Raw genomic sequence first — 19,188 nt, 5'->3', positions numbered from 1 at the left:
CATTTAATAGGGTCCCGGTCTGTTTACCAGGACCCTGGTTCATCCACAGCACAACAAGAAAAAAGGGTTTTTACTTCGGTTTTTAAGCTGGATTTACTTCGGTTTTGCTAAAATTCGCAACCGCAGTAGTTCGGAGCGAAGTAAAAAGTAGTTAAAAACCGAAGTGAAAAATAGGCTTTCTACTTCGGTTATTATGTAAAAACCGAAGTAGAAAGTGGGGATTCTACTTCGGTTTTTACATAATAACCGAAGTAGAAAGTGGGGTACACTTCCTTGCAGGGCACTTTCTACTTCAGTTATTATGTAAAAACCGAAGTAGAAAGTGGGGTTTCTACTTCGGTTTTTACATAATAACCGAAGTAGAAAGCCCTCCCCCATTTTTTAATAATTATTTCTAATTATTTTTAAATGGCCCAATTCTATTTTTATTTTTATTTTTTTGCCCTAATTTTTTTTAAATAGTCTAATTATGTGAATTTATAGTTATATATATTTTTACAATTGGAATTGGTTTATTTTCATTTAATTTATAACAGAAATAAAAATCACAAAATTTATACACTTAGAATTAAAATTCTTATAAAATTAAATATTTATACATTCACATAATTGTTAAGTAGAATAACCTAATCATTCATATATACATTCACATAATTGTAATTAAGTAAAATAGCCTAAACATTTATATATACATTCACATAAAACTAAAGGTATGTATAAACAAAATAGTCTTACTAATAAATTTAAGTCATCAATCGACTTAACTATTCTTGTTGGATTGGCAAGATGTCCTCCCAATCCTTGGCGACAATTTGACTACTAGTAACTTTGTCATTTAGATCATTCTACGAAACAAACCAATGATAGTTTAAATTAGTAACTTGTAACAACACTTAAAAAAATTTCCTACTTTGCTTTAAAACACTTACAACTCTTTCTTCAATTTTGTTGTCCAAATTATCTTTGACAAGAGTCTTCTTCGTTTCTCGCGCTCTTATCCAAATTTCATTTCCATCTACATCTTCCACTCCTAGTTCTTTTTTCTAGGACATCAAACATAATTGAAGTTTAATTATTAAATTTTCCTAAGTCTAACAAAATTTCGGCAACATAACAACTGTATTTTAACATCTCCAAAAATTTAAAAACCTGTAAATAACACACAAAATATCTCGACATAGTGTGCGAATTGAAAAAGGAAAACAATTAATAAAATCTATAAAAAATTGGCAGAGTTTCCTTTGTTTTTGTAGCATATACCAATTTTATAGTTATATATAAATTCAACACAAACAAACACAAAATCAACATACATAATTCCATCCTTATATCACCGCCAACAACAAATTTCCCAGAACCTACTTCACTAAAGTAAACACATGCATGATTTAACTCTAATTTTATAAATAAATATTGCAATAGTAATAAATAAAATTTAAAGAGTACTCACCTCCAATATTACTCTTGAAGTCACCCAAAATCAATACCAAATTGGCAACTAAATCAACAACCCTACTGAAAAGCTTAAACAAAAACAAATAAAAATCAATTACATAATTAATTAAACTAGTTACATAATCATCAAACAACATATCAAGCTAGCTAGTTATAGAAAATAAAAAACAAATGTCACTAATAATCCAAACATTTCAAGTTCTAACATTGGCAACAACATTACCTATTGAAGCTATGTTTAGAAATTTAAATAGCAAGTCACAACAATTTTTAAATTTTACTAATATATATATATATAATTAATAACATTATATAAAATAGCAAAATAAATAAAAATATATAACACAAATATACTAAAAATTAAGTATTAAATTCAGAATAATATAAAAAAAAATTAACACAAACAAAGTTTTAAGGTAACAAACCTTCTTTGATGCTCAAAATAACCTCTAAATCAAATATTAGCAACTCTAAAACCTATATATAATAAACACATTATATCTATAAGAAAAAAAATCTGAAAATAATATAGAAAATAAAAAAAAAAATCATACAAACAAAGATTTAGTGATTCATACCTTTTTTGAAGCTCAAGAACTTATTTTAATGTAAGAAAACCAGTCAAAGTCCAATAACAATACCCATTTTCGAACCCTAAAAATACCCACACCCAAAGTCTTTATTTTCTCCTCCAAAAATAAAAATAGAATTAATATTTCTATTTTTAAGTAAGAAAAATGGTTTCAAATGGTAAAAAAAACATAAAAAATGGTATATTTGGTGAAACCCTCGTGGGCGTACGACAACAATGGAGGTTTTCTGGGTTTGGCGTTTGAGATTTTTTCTTCCGAGAGACGAATGAGGGGCGGGAGCTATATATTAAGGGTATTAAAACTCTTTTACTTCGGTTCTTATATAAAAACCGAAGTATAAAGGATACTTTCTACTTCGGTTTTTGTATAAGAACCGAAGTAGAAAGTACCCTTTCTACTTCGGTTTTTATATAAGAACCGAAGTAAAAAGTACTCTTTCTACTTCGGTTCTTATATAAGAACCGAAGTAAAAGCCTTCAGGGCCACGTTTGGTTTGCTCCACTTTTCACTTCGGTTTTTTCATAAAAACCGAAGTGCAAAGCCCCAATATAGTGTGCAAACCAAACATGGCCCTTGTCTATTTTCTATTTTAACTTCGTTTTTTTAAGAAACCGAAGTAATAGCCTTTTTTTTTTTACTAAAATTCCCAAAAGCGAAGTAAAAACCCATTGAAAGGCTTTTACTTCAGTTTTTTTATATTCTATGTGTAAAAACCGAAGTAAAAGCCTATATTTCTAGTAGTGCAGCAATCCCGGCCTAATCTCAGACTTGGGAGCCGCGACCACTTCTACCGCATCTCAAGAGACATCCCGGTACGTGGTTCCGGGTTTATACAACCTGCCCCGGCGATGGTCCCGGCCTACACTCCCGGATGCCCTTTAGGCCTTGCTGAGACTTGGGCTGCCAATATTCATTTTCTCTTCGTCTAATGGGCCCGATCTGGGCTTTAACTCCCTGGAAGGCGTCCCATGGTCTGAGAGTGTGGATCCGTACATTTTGGAAGAAACGGGGATAACATATATAAACATACAATTTTTCTTTTTTAAAATAACACACAATGTAATACATTTTTCTTGTGTGTTTGTGAGTTTTTTTGTTTAGATTTATAGTTTTTAATTAATAAAACCAAATAACATAAGTTAACACATAAAATAGATTTTAATAGGCTACACCTTAAGCATTAAAATTAGAATTGAAATTTGTATTACTTCTTAAAATAAATTATATAACAAAACAAAGCCCACATTTTTATTAATGTTAAAGAACTCATGTATATACATTGTTTTTAAAAATACACACACAATGTAATGCATCATAAGTTAACACATACAATATCATATTTTAATAGATTACAACTCAAGTATTAAAATTAGATTTCTTAAAATAAAATAATATCTTCCTCTCTTTTTTTATATATTTTACACTAAAAAAATTATAGCTCAAGTATTAAAATTAGATTTCTTAAAATAAAATAATATTTTTCTCTCTCTCTCTTTATATATTTTACTCTAAAAAAGTTATTATTTTCTCATAAATTAAGAGCAATTGCGTGAGATTAGTTCCTCAAAATCACAACTAATTCTGTTAATGAGTTGTTAGTTTCTCAACTGTTATAACAACTTCATTGACTTAATGTTAATTCTGTCATTGGCCTATAAAATGACAATTTCACTCTGCTTGTTTCACCGAGATTTATCAAAGGTTTTTGAACTAGGAAATTTATCTTTATTTCTTACAAATTATTTTTTGATGATGTATTTAATATTTTAAAAATAATTAATTTCAATAAAATAGATCTTTTTAAATTGAAAAAAAAAATCTCTAAAATACTTGGAATAACTTAAATGTCATATATTGAAATTAATCATATGTATATATCTTGTTTGGGTTAGTCCATACTCTGTAGAACAATTTAAGATGTTCTATTTTGTAGAAAATAATTATTTTTAAAATATTAAATATATTATCAAAAAATAATTGTATTTAATTTATGAAAAAATTATTTGGAGTAAAATATAAAAAATAAGGGAGAGAGAAAATCATAATTTATTGTAAGAATTAATACAAATTTCAATTCTAATTGTTATTCTTAAGGTGTAGTCTATTAAATTTTGCTATTGTATGTGTTAACTTATGTTATTTGGTTTTATTAATTAAAAACTATAAATCTAAAAAGAAACTTACAGGCACACAAGAAAAATGTATTACATTGTGTGTTCTTTTAAAAAAGAAAAATTGTATGTTTATATAAATATATATGAGTTATTTAATATTAATAATAAAATGGTATTTTTTTTATTGTAGTGCTCCCCACTTGTTATGCATAGAGATAATGTCTGTCCAAATGATTGAAACAATGTCTGTACATAGTACCCCTCCTATTCAATAATTAATCACGAATGCAGCAAGAAGAAAATGGTTGAGACATTGTTGCATCTTGTAAGGGTCTATATGTTAAAAGAAAAAGAAAAATTACGTCAACACGTTTTACCCATTTTATTTACAAGAATACTGGTTGCTATTTTATTCACACATATAATGTTATATATGTGTCTTATTTAACACATTCGTATACCGATATAAAAATATATTAAATTTATTGATCTAATTAAATTTTTCTCTCTTTCTCTTTCTTTCTCAACTTCAGCCGCGCCTACCTTGCTCCCACCTTTTCTATTTTATTTTATTTTTTAAGGTTTCCTTCTATGTATTTTTTTTTCTCTTTTTCTTAATTTCAAAAATATTTTCATGCCACACGACTGGTGGGTTGGACTCAGTAGTACTATCGCGACCCACTCTATAAGATAATAATTTTGACATGTGAGAAGCATATGTATTTTTGCGATAACCGGAGAAGATGACCAGAATCAGAAACTACCTTTTAGTTTTCTTAATAATTTGTTAACAAACAAGTAACTAAATTTAAACTTAAACAAAATTCAATACATCGACCAACTTTATGGGTGGGATATGATAAAGTAACAAATGTTATTCTAATATAAGCTTATTTTATAGAACAATTTCGATAGGTTTCTAAAAATACTTATAAGTAAATTAAATTGTATCTTAAACATTATAGAATCAATCGCATTGCCAACAAAATTAACTACACTAACTTTATTAATAAGGTATATGGTAAATTTTTATACTTTATTATAACTCATTAGTTTATTATATATGCTTAAAGGTAACATAAATGTTGCTACAAAAAAATGTAAAGGTGTCTTAAAGTACAAGACAACACAATATGGCCTAAAAACAAAATCATGGTTTTAAAGGTGACTATTCAAAATAGATAACCAAAATATATATGAGATAATGTTAGCTTAAAGTTAATTTTTAAAGTACATAAAAAAAAATACTTTTTATCAAAAGAAAATCAATTTGTTTCTTATTAGCATCATAAGATACAAAAAGATAGCTTTTTTAAATCCAAGAAAAACGAAAATTTTTGGCAAGCGAGATTTTTCTATTTTTTCCAATTTCGGTAGTGATTATTTTGGATTTTGGTATATGGTATTGACATGTCATCTGTATTTAAGTAAATAATTTAGTTTTGTTGAATGAGTTTACGCATATTGGGTTTACAAATTGTTCAGATTGGATTTTTGGGTATATGCATTTTGCTTGGTGGATAGTTTTAAAGGTTAATGGGTATATACATTTTGTGTTTGGATGCTACTAGCTAATGGATTTACAAGTTCTACGGGTGTTATCGATTTGTGTTTAATTTTTTGGTTTTGATTTTCGAAGATTTGTTGGTATAGATTTTTGGGTTTAGAAAAAAAAATTTCCAGGAAGAGCATTTTTCTTGGTGGATAGTGTTTATGTTGGTGTTTATGAATATTTTGATATTGTTGGTGTTTTTTTTTTGGATTTAGTAATGTTTTTTTTCTTAGATGTTAGAATTTTAATTAGTTAAAAGTGAAAAGATTTAATGCTTAGAGTTTTAATAATTTTTAGATCTGATGTTTAGATTTTATTTTAATTTATTTAAAAATTATAATATTTTTAATTAGATTATAGTTTATTTAATTAATTTTTAAACTATTTAAAATATTAAAAATGATTTGGTCAATGATGTGCCGCCACATGGTTCTCACGTTGTTCTCTAATCAAACTTAAAGGTCAAGAACCAACATTTGTATCAAATTCTTAAGGATAGGCATTATTGACGCCAAAAAAATTAAATAGGATAAGTGTAACAACTCTAACTACAAAATTATTATTGCTGCAAATTTCCCTATAAATTTCAATCACTTCTTTAATTGCTGGAAAAGAGGAAAAAAAATTAGTTGTCCTCAATTTTCTGTCCCCTTTATGTCCCATAAATTATTTTAAAACATCATATTTATTTATAATTGAAAAAATAAAAAATTATAAAAAATTTAAATATATATTAAATAAATAAATAAAGTGTTTTCAAATAATTGATGAACATGGAGAGACATAAAATTTGAGGAAAGCAGATTTTTTTTTTGGAAAAGAGGCCACTAAGCTGAATGTGAAACTTTAATAATAGAATAAAAAATTCTAGAAAAAAATAATTTACAGTGGTCCAATCTTTGGAGTACATACCACGATCACTCCTATAAGAAAATCATTGTAATGTATCCTAACCCGACCACTCATATCTTTCATTTTATTTCTCTAAGGTCATATGGAGACTATGGTTATTTTTCTGAAATTGTTTCCGTGCCTTCTCATTACCTTCACCATCTACCTCTACTTCCAATCATCCGCCAAGAAAATCAGTAAATCTACTGGTTTCAAAACATACCCGCTAGTCGGAATACTACCTGAACTTTTAAAGAACCATCACAGATTTCTCGACTGGACCACGGAAGTCCTCACTGACTGCCCCAGAAACACCGCCATTCTCCGGTGTTCTAGAAAAGCTAAGGATGTCATGACAGCAAACCCTTTGCTTGTTGAGTACATGGCCAAAACAAACTTCGATAACTACCCTAAAGGACACCAATTCACTTCCCATTTAGTGGACCTTTTCGGTAAATCAGGTTTGTTTACCTCCGACGGGAAAATGTGGAAGATGCAGCGGAAAACGACAAGCCACGAGTTTAACACCAACACATTTAAAAACTTCTTTCTGGAAAACGTCGTTCTTGAGATTGAAAAGAGGTTGCTCCCGGTTTTGGGAGCAGCGGCTGTATCCAAATCGTGTCCAGTTTTAGATTTACAAGACATTTTTCAACGGCTTGGATTCGATATTTCATTTAAGATGGCTTTCAACGTTGACTTAGCTTGTCTTGGGGGTACTCATCACGAATCCACTGTCGCCGGCGATGAGGTAATCATGACTGCTTACCAGGACGCTACCAAATTAAGCACCAACAGATTCATTTCACCACTGTGGAAGGTGAAGAAGTTTTTAAACTTGGGCTCAGAAAAACGGCTGAGGGAATCAATTACAACGGTGCATGAATTTGTGGACAAAATCATACGGTCTAGAATCAATAAAGGAGGACGGGGAGGAGGAGACGATTTTCTTTCCCGATTAATGATCAGTGCTAATGGAATTATTAACTCGCCCGAGTTTCTCCGAGATATGACCCTGGCTTTTATTCTCGCGGCAAAAGATACTATGTCAACAGCATTAACCTGGTTGTTTTGGCTCGTATCATCCAGACCAGAAATCCAGCATAAAATCTTGATGGAGCTCGAATCAATTCGGATACGATATCATAAAAATATCGGAGAATATTCATATAGCTACGAACAGCTACGAGAAATGCACTATATACATGCTACGATTACGGAAACCATGAGACTTTACCCTCCTGTACCAATCGAATCGAGAGCTTGCCTGAACGACGACGTATTACCGGATGGAACAGTGGTAGGAAAGAACTCAACAGTGACGTACAATGCCTACGCAATGGGAAGAATGGAGAGCATTTGGGGCAAAAATTGCTATGAGTTTCGGCCAGAGAGGTGGCTTCAAGACGGTGTTTTTAGGCAAGAAAGTCCGTATCGTTATCCCATATTCCATGCAGGCCCGAGAATATGTCTCGGAAAAGATATAGCTTATATTCAGATGAAGTCTATTGTAGCTGCTGTAATTGACCGGTTCGAGATAAAGGTGCAGAAAGAGGGCACGTGCCCAGAGCACATGTTGTCTTCGTTGATGCTTACATTCAAAGGTGGGCTGCCCGTAACAATTGTGGAAAGGAAATAGTTGGTTGGCGAAGGTCAACTCTTTCTTTTATTGATTGTTTTTTCATAATTGCATTTTCTTCCAAGCTTCCATGTCTTTATTTTATGTTCGTTGATATTTATTAATTAACACAAAATGAGTGCCACTTAAGGCTAGCTCACATTATTGGGAATGTGAATGTGTGGGTAGGAAGTACGGGTTCAATTCCCCGTTATATAGAAAGGAAAAAAAAAACGGAATGAATTTTTTTTTCTTCGAAACTTTGAAAACTTAAATTGATATATTTTAATGAGTGTTGTTATTTAATGAGTGTTGTTATTTAAGGTTGTGTAGGTGTCATCCTCTCATATGGTTAGTGATACCAGTTATATTGGATTACACAAATAGCAACATGTCCTTTTTGTGGTATTCAACACCACCTATGCCCCTTAGCATTTCTCAATTTTAATTGATATTTGGTGCATATATCATTATACTTTATAAACTAAAGAATAATAATGATGAAATTTATCATGGGTGGATATATGCAAAAATAAGTGAAATGCAACCAGTGTATTTAACTAATTAATCAAAATCAAATCGATCGATGTTAAACATAATATTTGTTCTTGAGAAAAGTCGTGGTCAATGATCACTTTCCAAATCACGAATCTCATTAACTTTGAACAATAATCGATAATCCGGTAAATGTTTAAACATTATACACATTCAATTGGCTACACCAACTGGTAAATGTGTTCTTGAATCAAATTGATAAACAATGCACTTGTGTTTTTTTTACTTTAATCGAGTTACTAATAAAATTTTGTTGATACCTATCCAATTTAAGGAAATATTTAAAAAAATTATAAACTTACACCAATTATTTCAATAAATGCCTTTTAAAAATTGAATTTCTTCATGAACTCCTCCTCTATGCCCCAAATACATTTTTGAAAACCTCCAATTTCTTTGATTTTGGATTAATGGCTCCCAAATCCTCGAAGAGTTCCTCTAAATCCTCTTGTTCTAAAAAATTAACTTAAGAGGTATGGAGAAAAAAGTATGAGAATGCTTCAAAAACATCTACTCTAAATATGACATCCCTGATGATGTCACTCTGCGAATGAGGACTAGAAAGCAATTGAACAATTGGAGGTATGAAATCATCATCATTTCCAAGCATCTAGAAATTGTTAGATTTCCTCTTTCTTTACTTCTCGTCTACGTCCTCTCTATCTCTAGCGTGCATATCATGCAACTGGTTCCAAACATCATTCAAGTTATCATTAGTGTTTTCGTTCATGGTACAGTTAAGAAGAGAAGAATCTTGAGTTCCGATATCTTTTGTGCATTTAGAATGTAAAAAAATTCTACCTCAGAGGCTAAATCTCATAAAACTTGCTAAAACAATTATTTTTTATGGGTCAAGAAGTTGCCAACAAATTTTGGGATGCCTTTTTCACGATCATCCTAAATATGAGAGAATAAAGAAATAAAGAACAAGAACAAAACAATTTTTACCTGGTTCAGGCTATAAAAGAATCCTTCTCCATGAGTCTTGTATTAAGGGGATTGGAAATTTCCTCGGGCAATCTCCAATCTAGTTTCTCAGGCAGCGGTAATATTGCTCTGAGTACAAGGCTCTCTTTGTATAAAAATTATGAACCCTTTACAATGAGATCCTCAGCCCTATTTATAGAGGTCGGGGTCATTAAATGTTGACACTACAAGAAAAAATACTTTCAATAAGACTGAAAAAGTATTATCAAATATATACCATAACACTTTTTGATGTGTTAAGGAAAGCGAAGTTATAGTAGGTCGGGGCACTTTGCATAACATTTTTCCATAGTTATAGGCATGTGTTATGGTATAGCCTACGATAACACTTTTGTTGAGTTATTTTAATAGTTAGATAAGTATTTCATTATGCTATTTATAAGTAGATTATATAACATTTTTTTGTACTTATAAAGTAGTGTTATGATACACTTTATAATAACACACTTTCTGCATTATACAAAATAGTTTGCATAATATAATTTTATGCTTATAAACTAATGTTATTGTAAAAGATACAATAACACATTTTTGTATTATTCTAATATATGGATAAGTTTGAATTATTATTTTATAAACCTATACATTATAATTATTTTTTATTTCTTTAACTCAAACGTTCTTCATTTAATATACTTAAGATACCCTTAACATCGTACAAATATATATTTGAGTACCAATTATATGATTCATAAAACATTAACCAAATAATTGTGTCAAAATACATTCAAGATTATCTAAAAAATAATCCAAAAGTCTTAAGATATTCAACACTGTCTAATTAACATAAACAAAACATTCTCACAATAGTCAACAAAATAATCTTAAACAATTGCATATTCAAAAGTAAAGGTAGGAATTCATGATTTTCCAAATGTCAGCATACCAAAGCCTTCCAAATCAAATTTTTTTTTGCACTTGACTTGTTGAATCTGGTAAATAAAACATAAAAGAAAAACTAATGAGGTCATGAAATATCATATCATTCATCTAATATAGTCAATAATGCTATCATAATCTTGGATTGCATATCATTCATACTTCCATACCTCTTGCAATTAATAATTGAGTTAATTAACTTTGTAATGCCCCTCGCCAATTCGATCCACAACTTAAAGAATATAATTAATACCTAAAAGATTAATACAAAATTAAAATTAAATGATACAATAAAACAATAAAATTCATGAAATTACTTGTTATGAGTCTTAAAATAATAAACTATATTCATTAATGGTTCAAACTTAACATAAAGAAACATATTCCAACTCAAATGTCTAAAAAAATCATCATTTTCATAATCATCATCATTTATGCTCATTTTATCTTAAATTCAGCTACTAAAAAACTAAAATAAACAAAAGACAATCACAAATGCAAAGCCAAGGACAATCACAAATGCGAATCCAAAAGCAATGGAAATTCCCTCTGATTTCTCTTTTCCAGAAAAAAAAATTCTATCAAACTTTATAATGTATTTCCAAACTCAAAAAAGTCAAGGACCCAATTTAATTGAATACGAAAATCAATTCCCTTTTATAAAGAATAAACTAAGCAACATTGATGATATAATTGTTTCACAAGTACTATTTTTCTCTACTGTATCCACACAAAGCTTGATTAATTAATAGTAAGAAATCAATTATTTAGAATGCTCATTCAATAGAAAAATCAGAACAACAATTTAAATGCAGATAATTCTCTCACCCAAAACTCTTTAAGAATGAAAGATTATTCTCTTTAAAAACAAAGGAGTCAGAAAGCTTCTACACTTCACAATTTACACAAGAAACACATGGTTCTAATTTCCCTTTCCCTTTCACTTGACTGTAAAACATGACTTTTTATGTTTTCTGCACTGACTATGAGTTCTATTATCATGGTGTTGTGCGTTTTCTTTTTCTTATCTTCTTATAATATTTCTTAATTTTAATTTAAGAGTTTAGCAATGAGGAGTATAAAGATGCAAAAGTTGATCCAATTGCTCAATTCTCTAAGCCTGTCGTGGTATTACTTATTACCTAATAGTTGTGGCATCTTTTTCTACTGATTTCAATGATTTGTCTTTTAGTGATTTTAATTATGAATCATTTTTTGCTAGACTCACATGAACAAGGATCATGCTGATGACACAAAAGTCATTGTGCAACATTCAACATCTATTCCGGTAATGAGATCTATACAATTAAATTTAAAGGAGATTCTTTTCCCCTCTTCTTTTCTCTGTTTTTATGCTATGAAGATGCATGTGGAATCTATATCCCTCATTGAAATGAAAGTCCATTACCAAGTCTATTTTAGGCACATGCCTCTGCATAGGATCTTTTACAATAGCATTTAACATGTATGTTCCTTTGTTGATAAAAAAATAAAAAATTAAGGAAATAAAATACAAGACTAAATTAGATATACATGAAAGTTGAATTTTGATGTTTCAACTTTGCATACATGCTGAACTTGGATAGCCTTGGTTTCAATGTTAAGGTATTTTTGAGTGTTAGCCATTTGTTCCAGAATTCATTTTTTAAACATATGAATCATTTGTCTTCTATTGAATGGCACTAGTTTATTATCAAAGTACCTATAGTTTTCTGTTTTCCCATATCAAGGGTAATCTCTTCATCAGTTTATGAGGGTTTTTTTTAAAAAAATAAAAAGATAAAAAAATAGAAAAGAAAAAGACAATGCATTTTCTCTTTCTTGTTGATATCAAACAGTTATAATCTTTTATTGTTATTATTAATTTAGGCGGGTTATCAAGGAAATACCTTCAAGCTTTGAATACCTTTCCCTAGACGTGCAGCGGATCGGAAGTGAGCCTTCTTTAACAATGACTATTTAATATACAATGTTCACTCGTGTTATATCATATTAAGCATCAACAGTTTAAATTATAAATTTTGAACTTCAGTGTTGATGTCATTATCATTAATTTTTCCTATTCTCTTACCTTGTTGACTTGATATATAGCCATAGTCAGGACTATTCCTGTTACAAATCGATCAGAGGGACTAAAGTATTTGTTGATTTATCGTTTGCTTACTGAATTTGGTTATTTCAATCTGGTGTCCACTTGGTCAAGTGTACAATTTTCATGATATATACTGTAATTGGCAAGTTTTTATCCACATCTTTCCATTTGCAATTTGTGCCACATTACCAATTAGGTGCACTCTTCCTTGAGGTTGGTTTGCATATTTTATGAATCCCTTGAAATGATATAGCAAAGTCTATTCCTCCCTTTTAGTCAACTGCTGTAAGTGATCTGTGTTTTCCTTTCCTTTTAACTTCTGTAAAGATATTATGGCCTTCTATTTTCTGGTTAATGAATTGTTCAAAAATAATGATTTTTCTTCTTCTTCTTCTTCTTCTTCTTCTTCTTCTTTACAGTTTTAGAATCGCCCTACTCTTGATGGTCTTTTAAGTGATAAAGATTGAAAGGTTGGGCTTTTATTTCCTTGTGGACTCTAGAAATCTATTATTGCCGCTGTTCAGTCGATTTGATATGGTTTTACTAACATCTGAACAATTTTATTTACATTTCTATTTGGAAATTGTATTTTAAGAAGGGGAAAGAAAAAAAAACTAGAATTTCAAGGGATTTCATTTTCTCTTGTTTATTTATTTTTTACATACTAATGACTTATTGCTTGTTTCTTTTATGTTTGTATTCATCTCCTCATAGTGTCCTCCAGTTTTATTACAGAGAGATTAGACCAAGACCAAGATGGTCAAGCGTGCTGCTGGGGAAAGCTGTCACTTGCAAATATATTAAAGAAGACAATTTTATGGAGGTATGTCACGTTAAGTATTATTTATTTCTTTAATTATTATTATTGTTACACTAAATAAAGAGAATTTAGGATTGCTCATAATTCCAAGTCCTACTACGTGTTCATTCTCAATATTTAACTCTCTCAAAGTCCTGCTCGCATCATGTATTTTTTTGGCTGGTTTGTGTTGGTGTTGTAGCTTGTTGCAGTAATTAGCAAGAAAAGGAAAGCCAGACTTGTTCTGTTCTGCTTCTAGTTTTATTGATGTTGTTATGTCTACCATTTCTCTTGCTTCTGATGTTACATTTAGGTTTGTTTCTGATGTTGTACTTCCTTTGATAATTCTAGATATGCATGTGCTTTGGTTTCCTCTGTTTTTACAGCTTCTTTCACTGCTGCAATTTTCAACTTTTATGTTGGATTACTAATTATAAACAATGTTTAGTAAACTCAAAATTTTTTTTTTGGAGTATGGGATCCAGGAATAGTTTAGGTCAGTGATAGACTTGATAACTTAAGAAAATTCAATGATCTTTTATGAGAATCTTTGGTATGTTGATATTTAGTGTTGGTATTGGGCCTATTGACCATGAATTATGAAAAATGCTAAGAGACTACATGTGCTGGACACTTTCTCTTCTGTTGAAATTTTCTGACTCCTTTGTTTTTAAAGAGAATAATCTTCATTCTTAAAGAGTTTTGGGTGAGAGAATTATCTGAATTTAAATTGTTGTTCTGATTTTTCTATTCCATGAGTAGAAGAACCGTGGTGAAAGAACTTGCCTTAGGCGAACAAAAGTAGAAGAACCTATCTATTAGCACAAAATGATTTCATATAAGCGAGCATGCACTTTATATTTTCCTATTAGTGCATGCATGCCTAACTTGTGAGAACAAGCATGCTATAAATTATTTTCATGTTTCCTTCGAAGAAAACAACTAGAATGTTTGGGGTCATTACTATTTCTATTCTTTGACACGTCATCATGCTAAAGAAATGGGTATAACAAACAGTAATCATTCATACAGAAATACGCTTTAAGGGCACAGATCCCAACAATCTCCCACTTTCCCTAAAGTAGATGAGACATGCCGCGTAATCCTAATTCTAAGAATTGATTATAAAAACTCATACCAGGCAATGACATCGTGAAGGGGTCAACATGGTTCTTTGTTGATTCAATCTTCTTAACAATTACATCCCCTCTGTGTACAGTACTACGAAACTGGGCTTTCCTAACTTCCAACCACAACAGTCAATATAGTTGACGGTCATAATTTCTTAGCGTGACTTTTCCCCGACAGTTAAAAATTGTAGGCATAGAAACCAACGCCGACAATTAACTTGAGACCAATGCTGACAGTTATAAACTGTTGTCGTTGACCCTAACATTGACAGTTAATTTGATAATAATGCCAACAGTTAAAAATTGTCACTATTGACCCCAACGCCGGCAAAAATAAAAGCTCAATTCTGACATTTATAAAATGTCACCAAAATTCAATTAAAAAATTCTAAAAATATAATTAATAAATAATACAAATTTTAAAATAAACTAAATTATGTAAATATATATATTTATACAAATTATGTATTAATTAAAAACTTTTAAAACTAGATTTTCTTTTTGTTTCTAAATTTTTTATTTTATTAATTTTTATATTTAAATTTAAATTAATTATTATATAAAGAATAATATACTTAAATTTAATTTAACTATATTATTCTTTAACATATTTATAAAATTAGTATTAATTGAAAAAGAGTTGTAATTTTTTATTATTTTAAATTTTATAAATTTATTATATTGAGATATTAATATTATATTTTTTACAATGTCGACAATCTTTATTGGATTAATGCCGATAGCTATAAGCTGTAACTATTGGAAAGGCCAATGTCGACAGTCATAAACTGTAGTTATTGACCACAATGTTGATAGTTAATAAAAGTACAATAACGACAATTATAAACTGTTTGCAAAATCCAAATTAAAAAAAAAAGCAAAAAATAATGTACAATACTAAATAATTATTGATTAAAAATGAGTCATTCGAATAATTGTCTAACTTTTTAATAATTTTTAATATTAATTCTAAATTAAATTAGTTATTATATATTTATTGCAAGAATATATTTTTTTATGAATATTCATTAATAATACTTATTAAGATATTAAAGTATTCATTTTATATTTTCTTTTTAAACTAATATAAAAACCATTTTATAAATTAAAAACAGAAAAAATAAGGATTATAAAAAAACTGCCCAAATTAAAAAGGTCATAAGCCCATCATTTTTGGATAGCCCTATTTTTCCCTCTCAAACCCTAACCTCGCGGCTCCTCTTTCTCTCAGCCGCTCTCACACTCTCTCACTTTCTCACTTTCTTTCTCGACAATAACAGAGAGGCTTGGGGCCTTTGCTTTTTCTTCCACTCGGCAACAATAGGGAGCTCTAGGCATGTAAATGAGGCAGGTCTGCCCCTCCCTGCCCCACCCCGCCCCGTAAACATTTTGCCCCGCCCCGATTAGTTTCTTGGAGCGCCCTATTTTTCCCTCTCAAACCCTAACCTCGCGGCTCCTCTTTCTCTCAGCCGCTCTCACACTCTCTCACTTTCTCACTTTCTTTCTCGACAATAACAGAGAGGCTTGGGGCCTTTGCTTTTTCTTCCACTCGGCAACAATAGGGAGCTCTAGGCATGTAAATGGGGAGGGTCTGCCCCACCCCACCCCGTAAACATTTTGCCCCGCCCCGATTAGTTTCTTGGAGCGGGGCGGGTCGCCCCGCCCTGTCTTAATCGGGGTGGGTTTGCCCAGCCCCATTTGCCTTTTTTTTTTTTAAGAAACATTAAATTTTAATTTTAGAATTCTCTTTAAACTTAAATTATTTTTTTATTGCAATCCTTATTTTTTACACTTCTTGTCAACTACACCTTCAAATATTTTATTTTATTTTTTATTTTATAATTTACAAAAATAATTACAAGAATAAGGATAATTAAATAAAACATATTTTTCAATATTTACAATTCTTTTATAGAGTAGTTATGGAATAATTTTTTTTATAAATCTTACACCTAAAATCTATTTAAAATTAAGGATATTCTAAACCACATATAAAATGTCAATTTTACATATTATGCATGTATATAAGTAACATGAGAGAATTGTATTAAATCATATCATTGTATCATCATTTAAATCAAGAATTCGCCAAGTATAATGAGAGTTTCTCAAGAGAACAAAGTAAAATAAAACTATCATATGCAACATAGCACTCCAATTTTGATGCTTCAAAAGAATCAAATGACTTTCTTCTTCTTTAATGACCTTCTACCTTAATCATCAAGATCAATTATCTATGGCTCCTACAAAAAAAAATATGTATTAAAAATAGAAGTTAATAATTTATTTGATGACTTATAAAAACTTAATTAAGTACCATAGTTGGATCTACATCATTATCTTCATCATTCATGGTGACTAGTGGAGTCGTTTCTGTAAAGAAAATAAAAAAAATTAATATTGAAATAATACAATAAAATATTCTCCCGGAGTTTGGCTATGATTCACGGAAGTGTTGGGGATGGGCTTCACAATGGATTGTGATTCACGGCAGGGAGCTTGTCTTCGCAGCATTCTCGAACTAGGTTTCATGGCAGAGGCTTTGAGGTGAGTTGGAACTTGGGTTCAAGGCAGGTGTGATCTCTGTCGCACTTTCTAATTTATGTTTTGATTATACTTTGTAGCTAGGATTTTTTTATTGCCTTAAGTTACTCTCATTTGCACAAATCTTATGCTAGGCGGAGAGGTCGTCTATGGGTCTCAGCAAGGACGATGGTACTCGATAGAGGTGTCGTCCGTGGGGCTCGACGATGGGGTGGTGGCATGGGGTTCGAAGGTGAGCATGGTGGTCGTGGGGTTCTTTTTTTTTTTTAAATTCTTTCTTTCTTTCTTTCTTTTCAAATAATATGTTTTTTAAAATACCTCTAAGAAACTTGTATAACTAAATACCAAATTTGCTAAAACATGATCCTGCATATTGTATGTTGCGATAGTTACGTTTGTTATCTTGTTCTTCAAATGCTATTGCAGTTTTGTTAACGAAAAGGTTCAGAGTGAATATTTGGCTATTACTTATTGTCTATATTGCTATGAGTTGGAGGATATTGTTCAATTTTACTTGTTGCCTTTTGTTCAATTTAGTGAAGAACGTGTACTACATAGCATGTGATGGGGAATAAGGCAAGTATTGAGGAATGTGCACTATTGAGCACATGATGGGAATGAGGCAGGACAATTGTTCTTCTTCCAGGGATTAATGTACAAAGTTGTGAAGAAGTGGCCATGAAGCTGGTAAGTGGCGACTTGAAGAGATATTATATAATTTGTTGGGTTTCTCTAGCATCTAAAATAGGTGTTTAGAAATTAAAAAAATTAGCATAGATTTCAGCTGAGATATTATTTTTCTTCTTGTATTCAAGTTCATCGAATTAATCTCTTATTGATTACTTTATAGACTATATAATTTGTTATTAATATATTTTAGAAAGGTGTATATATGTACAACAAATCTTGTCTTAAACTTACAAGTAGATTTTCATATGATTTTATAAAATTTCAATTCAGCTTTCAATCGATAGACACTCTTTAATATAATATTGAGTGCTTATATTAATTTTATTTTCTTGTTAATCACGTTAGTTTTAGTACCTTAATAATAGATATTATAATTTGAAAACCTGCAGAGATTTGTGAAGTGTAGAAGCTCAAAGAGCGAAAAACATAAAAAGTTATATGACAGTCCTTTCTTATGTAATCTGTGATGTACTATAGATAAGCATTAGACTTGGAAGATACCAAGACTACACAATATCCAAAAAGAGAATTAGAAAAGGAAACATAAAACTGTATGACGTACAAACCTCCAGATCCTAGCAAAGCCGTCGCAACCCCGGACACATATCTCACCACTTTTGGTTGAATGCGCAGGAATTGAAAGTAGCCAAAGTCAACCTTCAGATACGAGTAGTGATTTAATGATTTGACTATACAAATTGTCACAACATATGGTGTGACAAAATGTTAATTATTCTTTAGAACAAGGGAGCATAAGTTACCCAAAATGCATTGGGATGCCTCGCCAAATATGCATTGCGAATAGATGCTTTATCAATTTCAGAGACCTATTAAATTGTTGAGAATAGTCTTAGTCTTGTTATTTTAAATAATAACCCTTTGAGACAATAACATCTTTATACGAATATATATAAATATATATATATATACATACATGCATACATATGTATAGAGAAAGAGGGGCATAATATAGTACTTACAGGAATAGCATCACCATGCAGAGTTATCACTAAATCTGCCTTATCCTCAGGATCTCTAGACATAAGCAATGAACACTTACCATTAGCTGCTAAGTCCTGTGACAAAGAAGACAACTAATTAAACTAAATAAAGAAAAAGAGAAAAAATTCTCAGACAAATTGATCTAGTAAACACTGCTATATATATGACCAATGTCAACCATATGAAGAGTGATTCATCTTAAACAGTGGTTGAAAGCAAACAACTTCAAATCAAGAGAGAAATTCCTACATTCACAAGTCTTCTTTCTTGTGAATATCTAAAAAAAT

The 19,188-nt window shown here is 30.4% G+C and overlaps 1 protein-coding gene and 1 long non-coding RNA gene across 2 annotated transcripts; one reads left to right on the top strand and one right to left on the bottom strand.

The window, feature by feature from the left end:
- The first annotated feature begins 6,717 nt into the window (after positions 1-6,717).
- LOC133825152 (cytochrome P450 CYP94D108-like) lies at positions 6,718-8,244 on the top strand. Its single transcript, XM_062258136.1, has one exon. The coding sequence runs from the start codon at positions 6,718-6,720 to the stop codon at positions 8,242-8,244; it is 1,527 nt and encodes a 508-aa protein (XP_062114120.1).
- A 10,217-nt stretch (positions 8,245-18,461) lies between these two features.
- LOC133821407 (uncharacterized) lies at positions 18,462-18,953 on the bottom strand. The gene is made up of 3 exons (XR_009887549.1): positions 18,880-18,953; positions 18,661-18,726; positions 18,462-18,556 (listed from the first exon to the last, which is right to left on the bottom strand). It is a non-coding gene; the product is annotated as an uncharacterized LOC133821407 (long non-coding RNA).
- Between the last annotated feature and the right edge of the window lie 235 nt (positions 18,954-19,188).

Source organism: Humulus lupulus, chromosome 3 (assembly GCF_963169125.1).
Source record: "Humulus lupulus chromosome 3, drHumLupu1.1, whole genome shotgun sequence".
Classification (NCBI taxonomy): domain Eukaryota; kingdom Viridiplantae; phylum Streptophyta; class Magnoliopsida; order Rosales; family Cannabaceae; genus Humulus; species Humulus lupulus.
This window is presented reverse-complemented; position numbering and strand designations above follow the sequence as displayed.

Excerpts from the sequence above, each read along its gene's own strand:
- LOC133825152 (XM_062258136.1), top strand. The coding sequence starts at position 6,718 with ATGGTTATTTTTCTGAAATTGTTTCCGTGCCTTCTCATTACCTTCACC.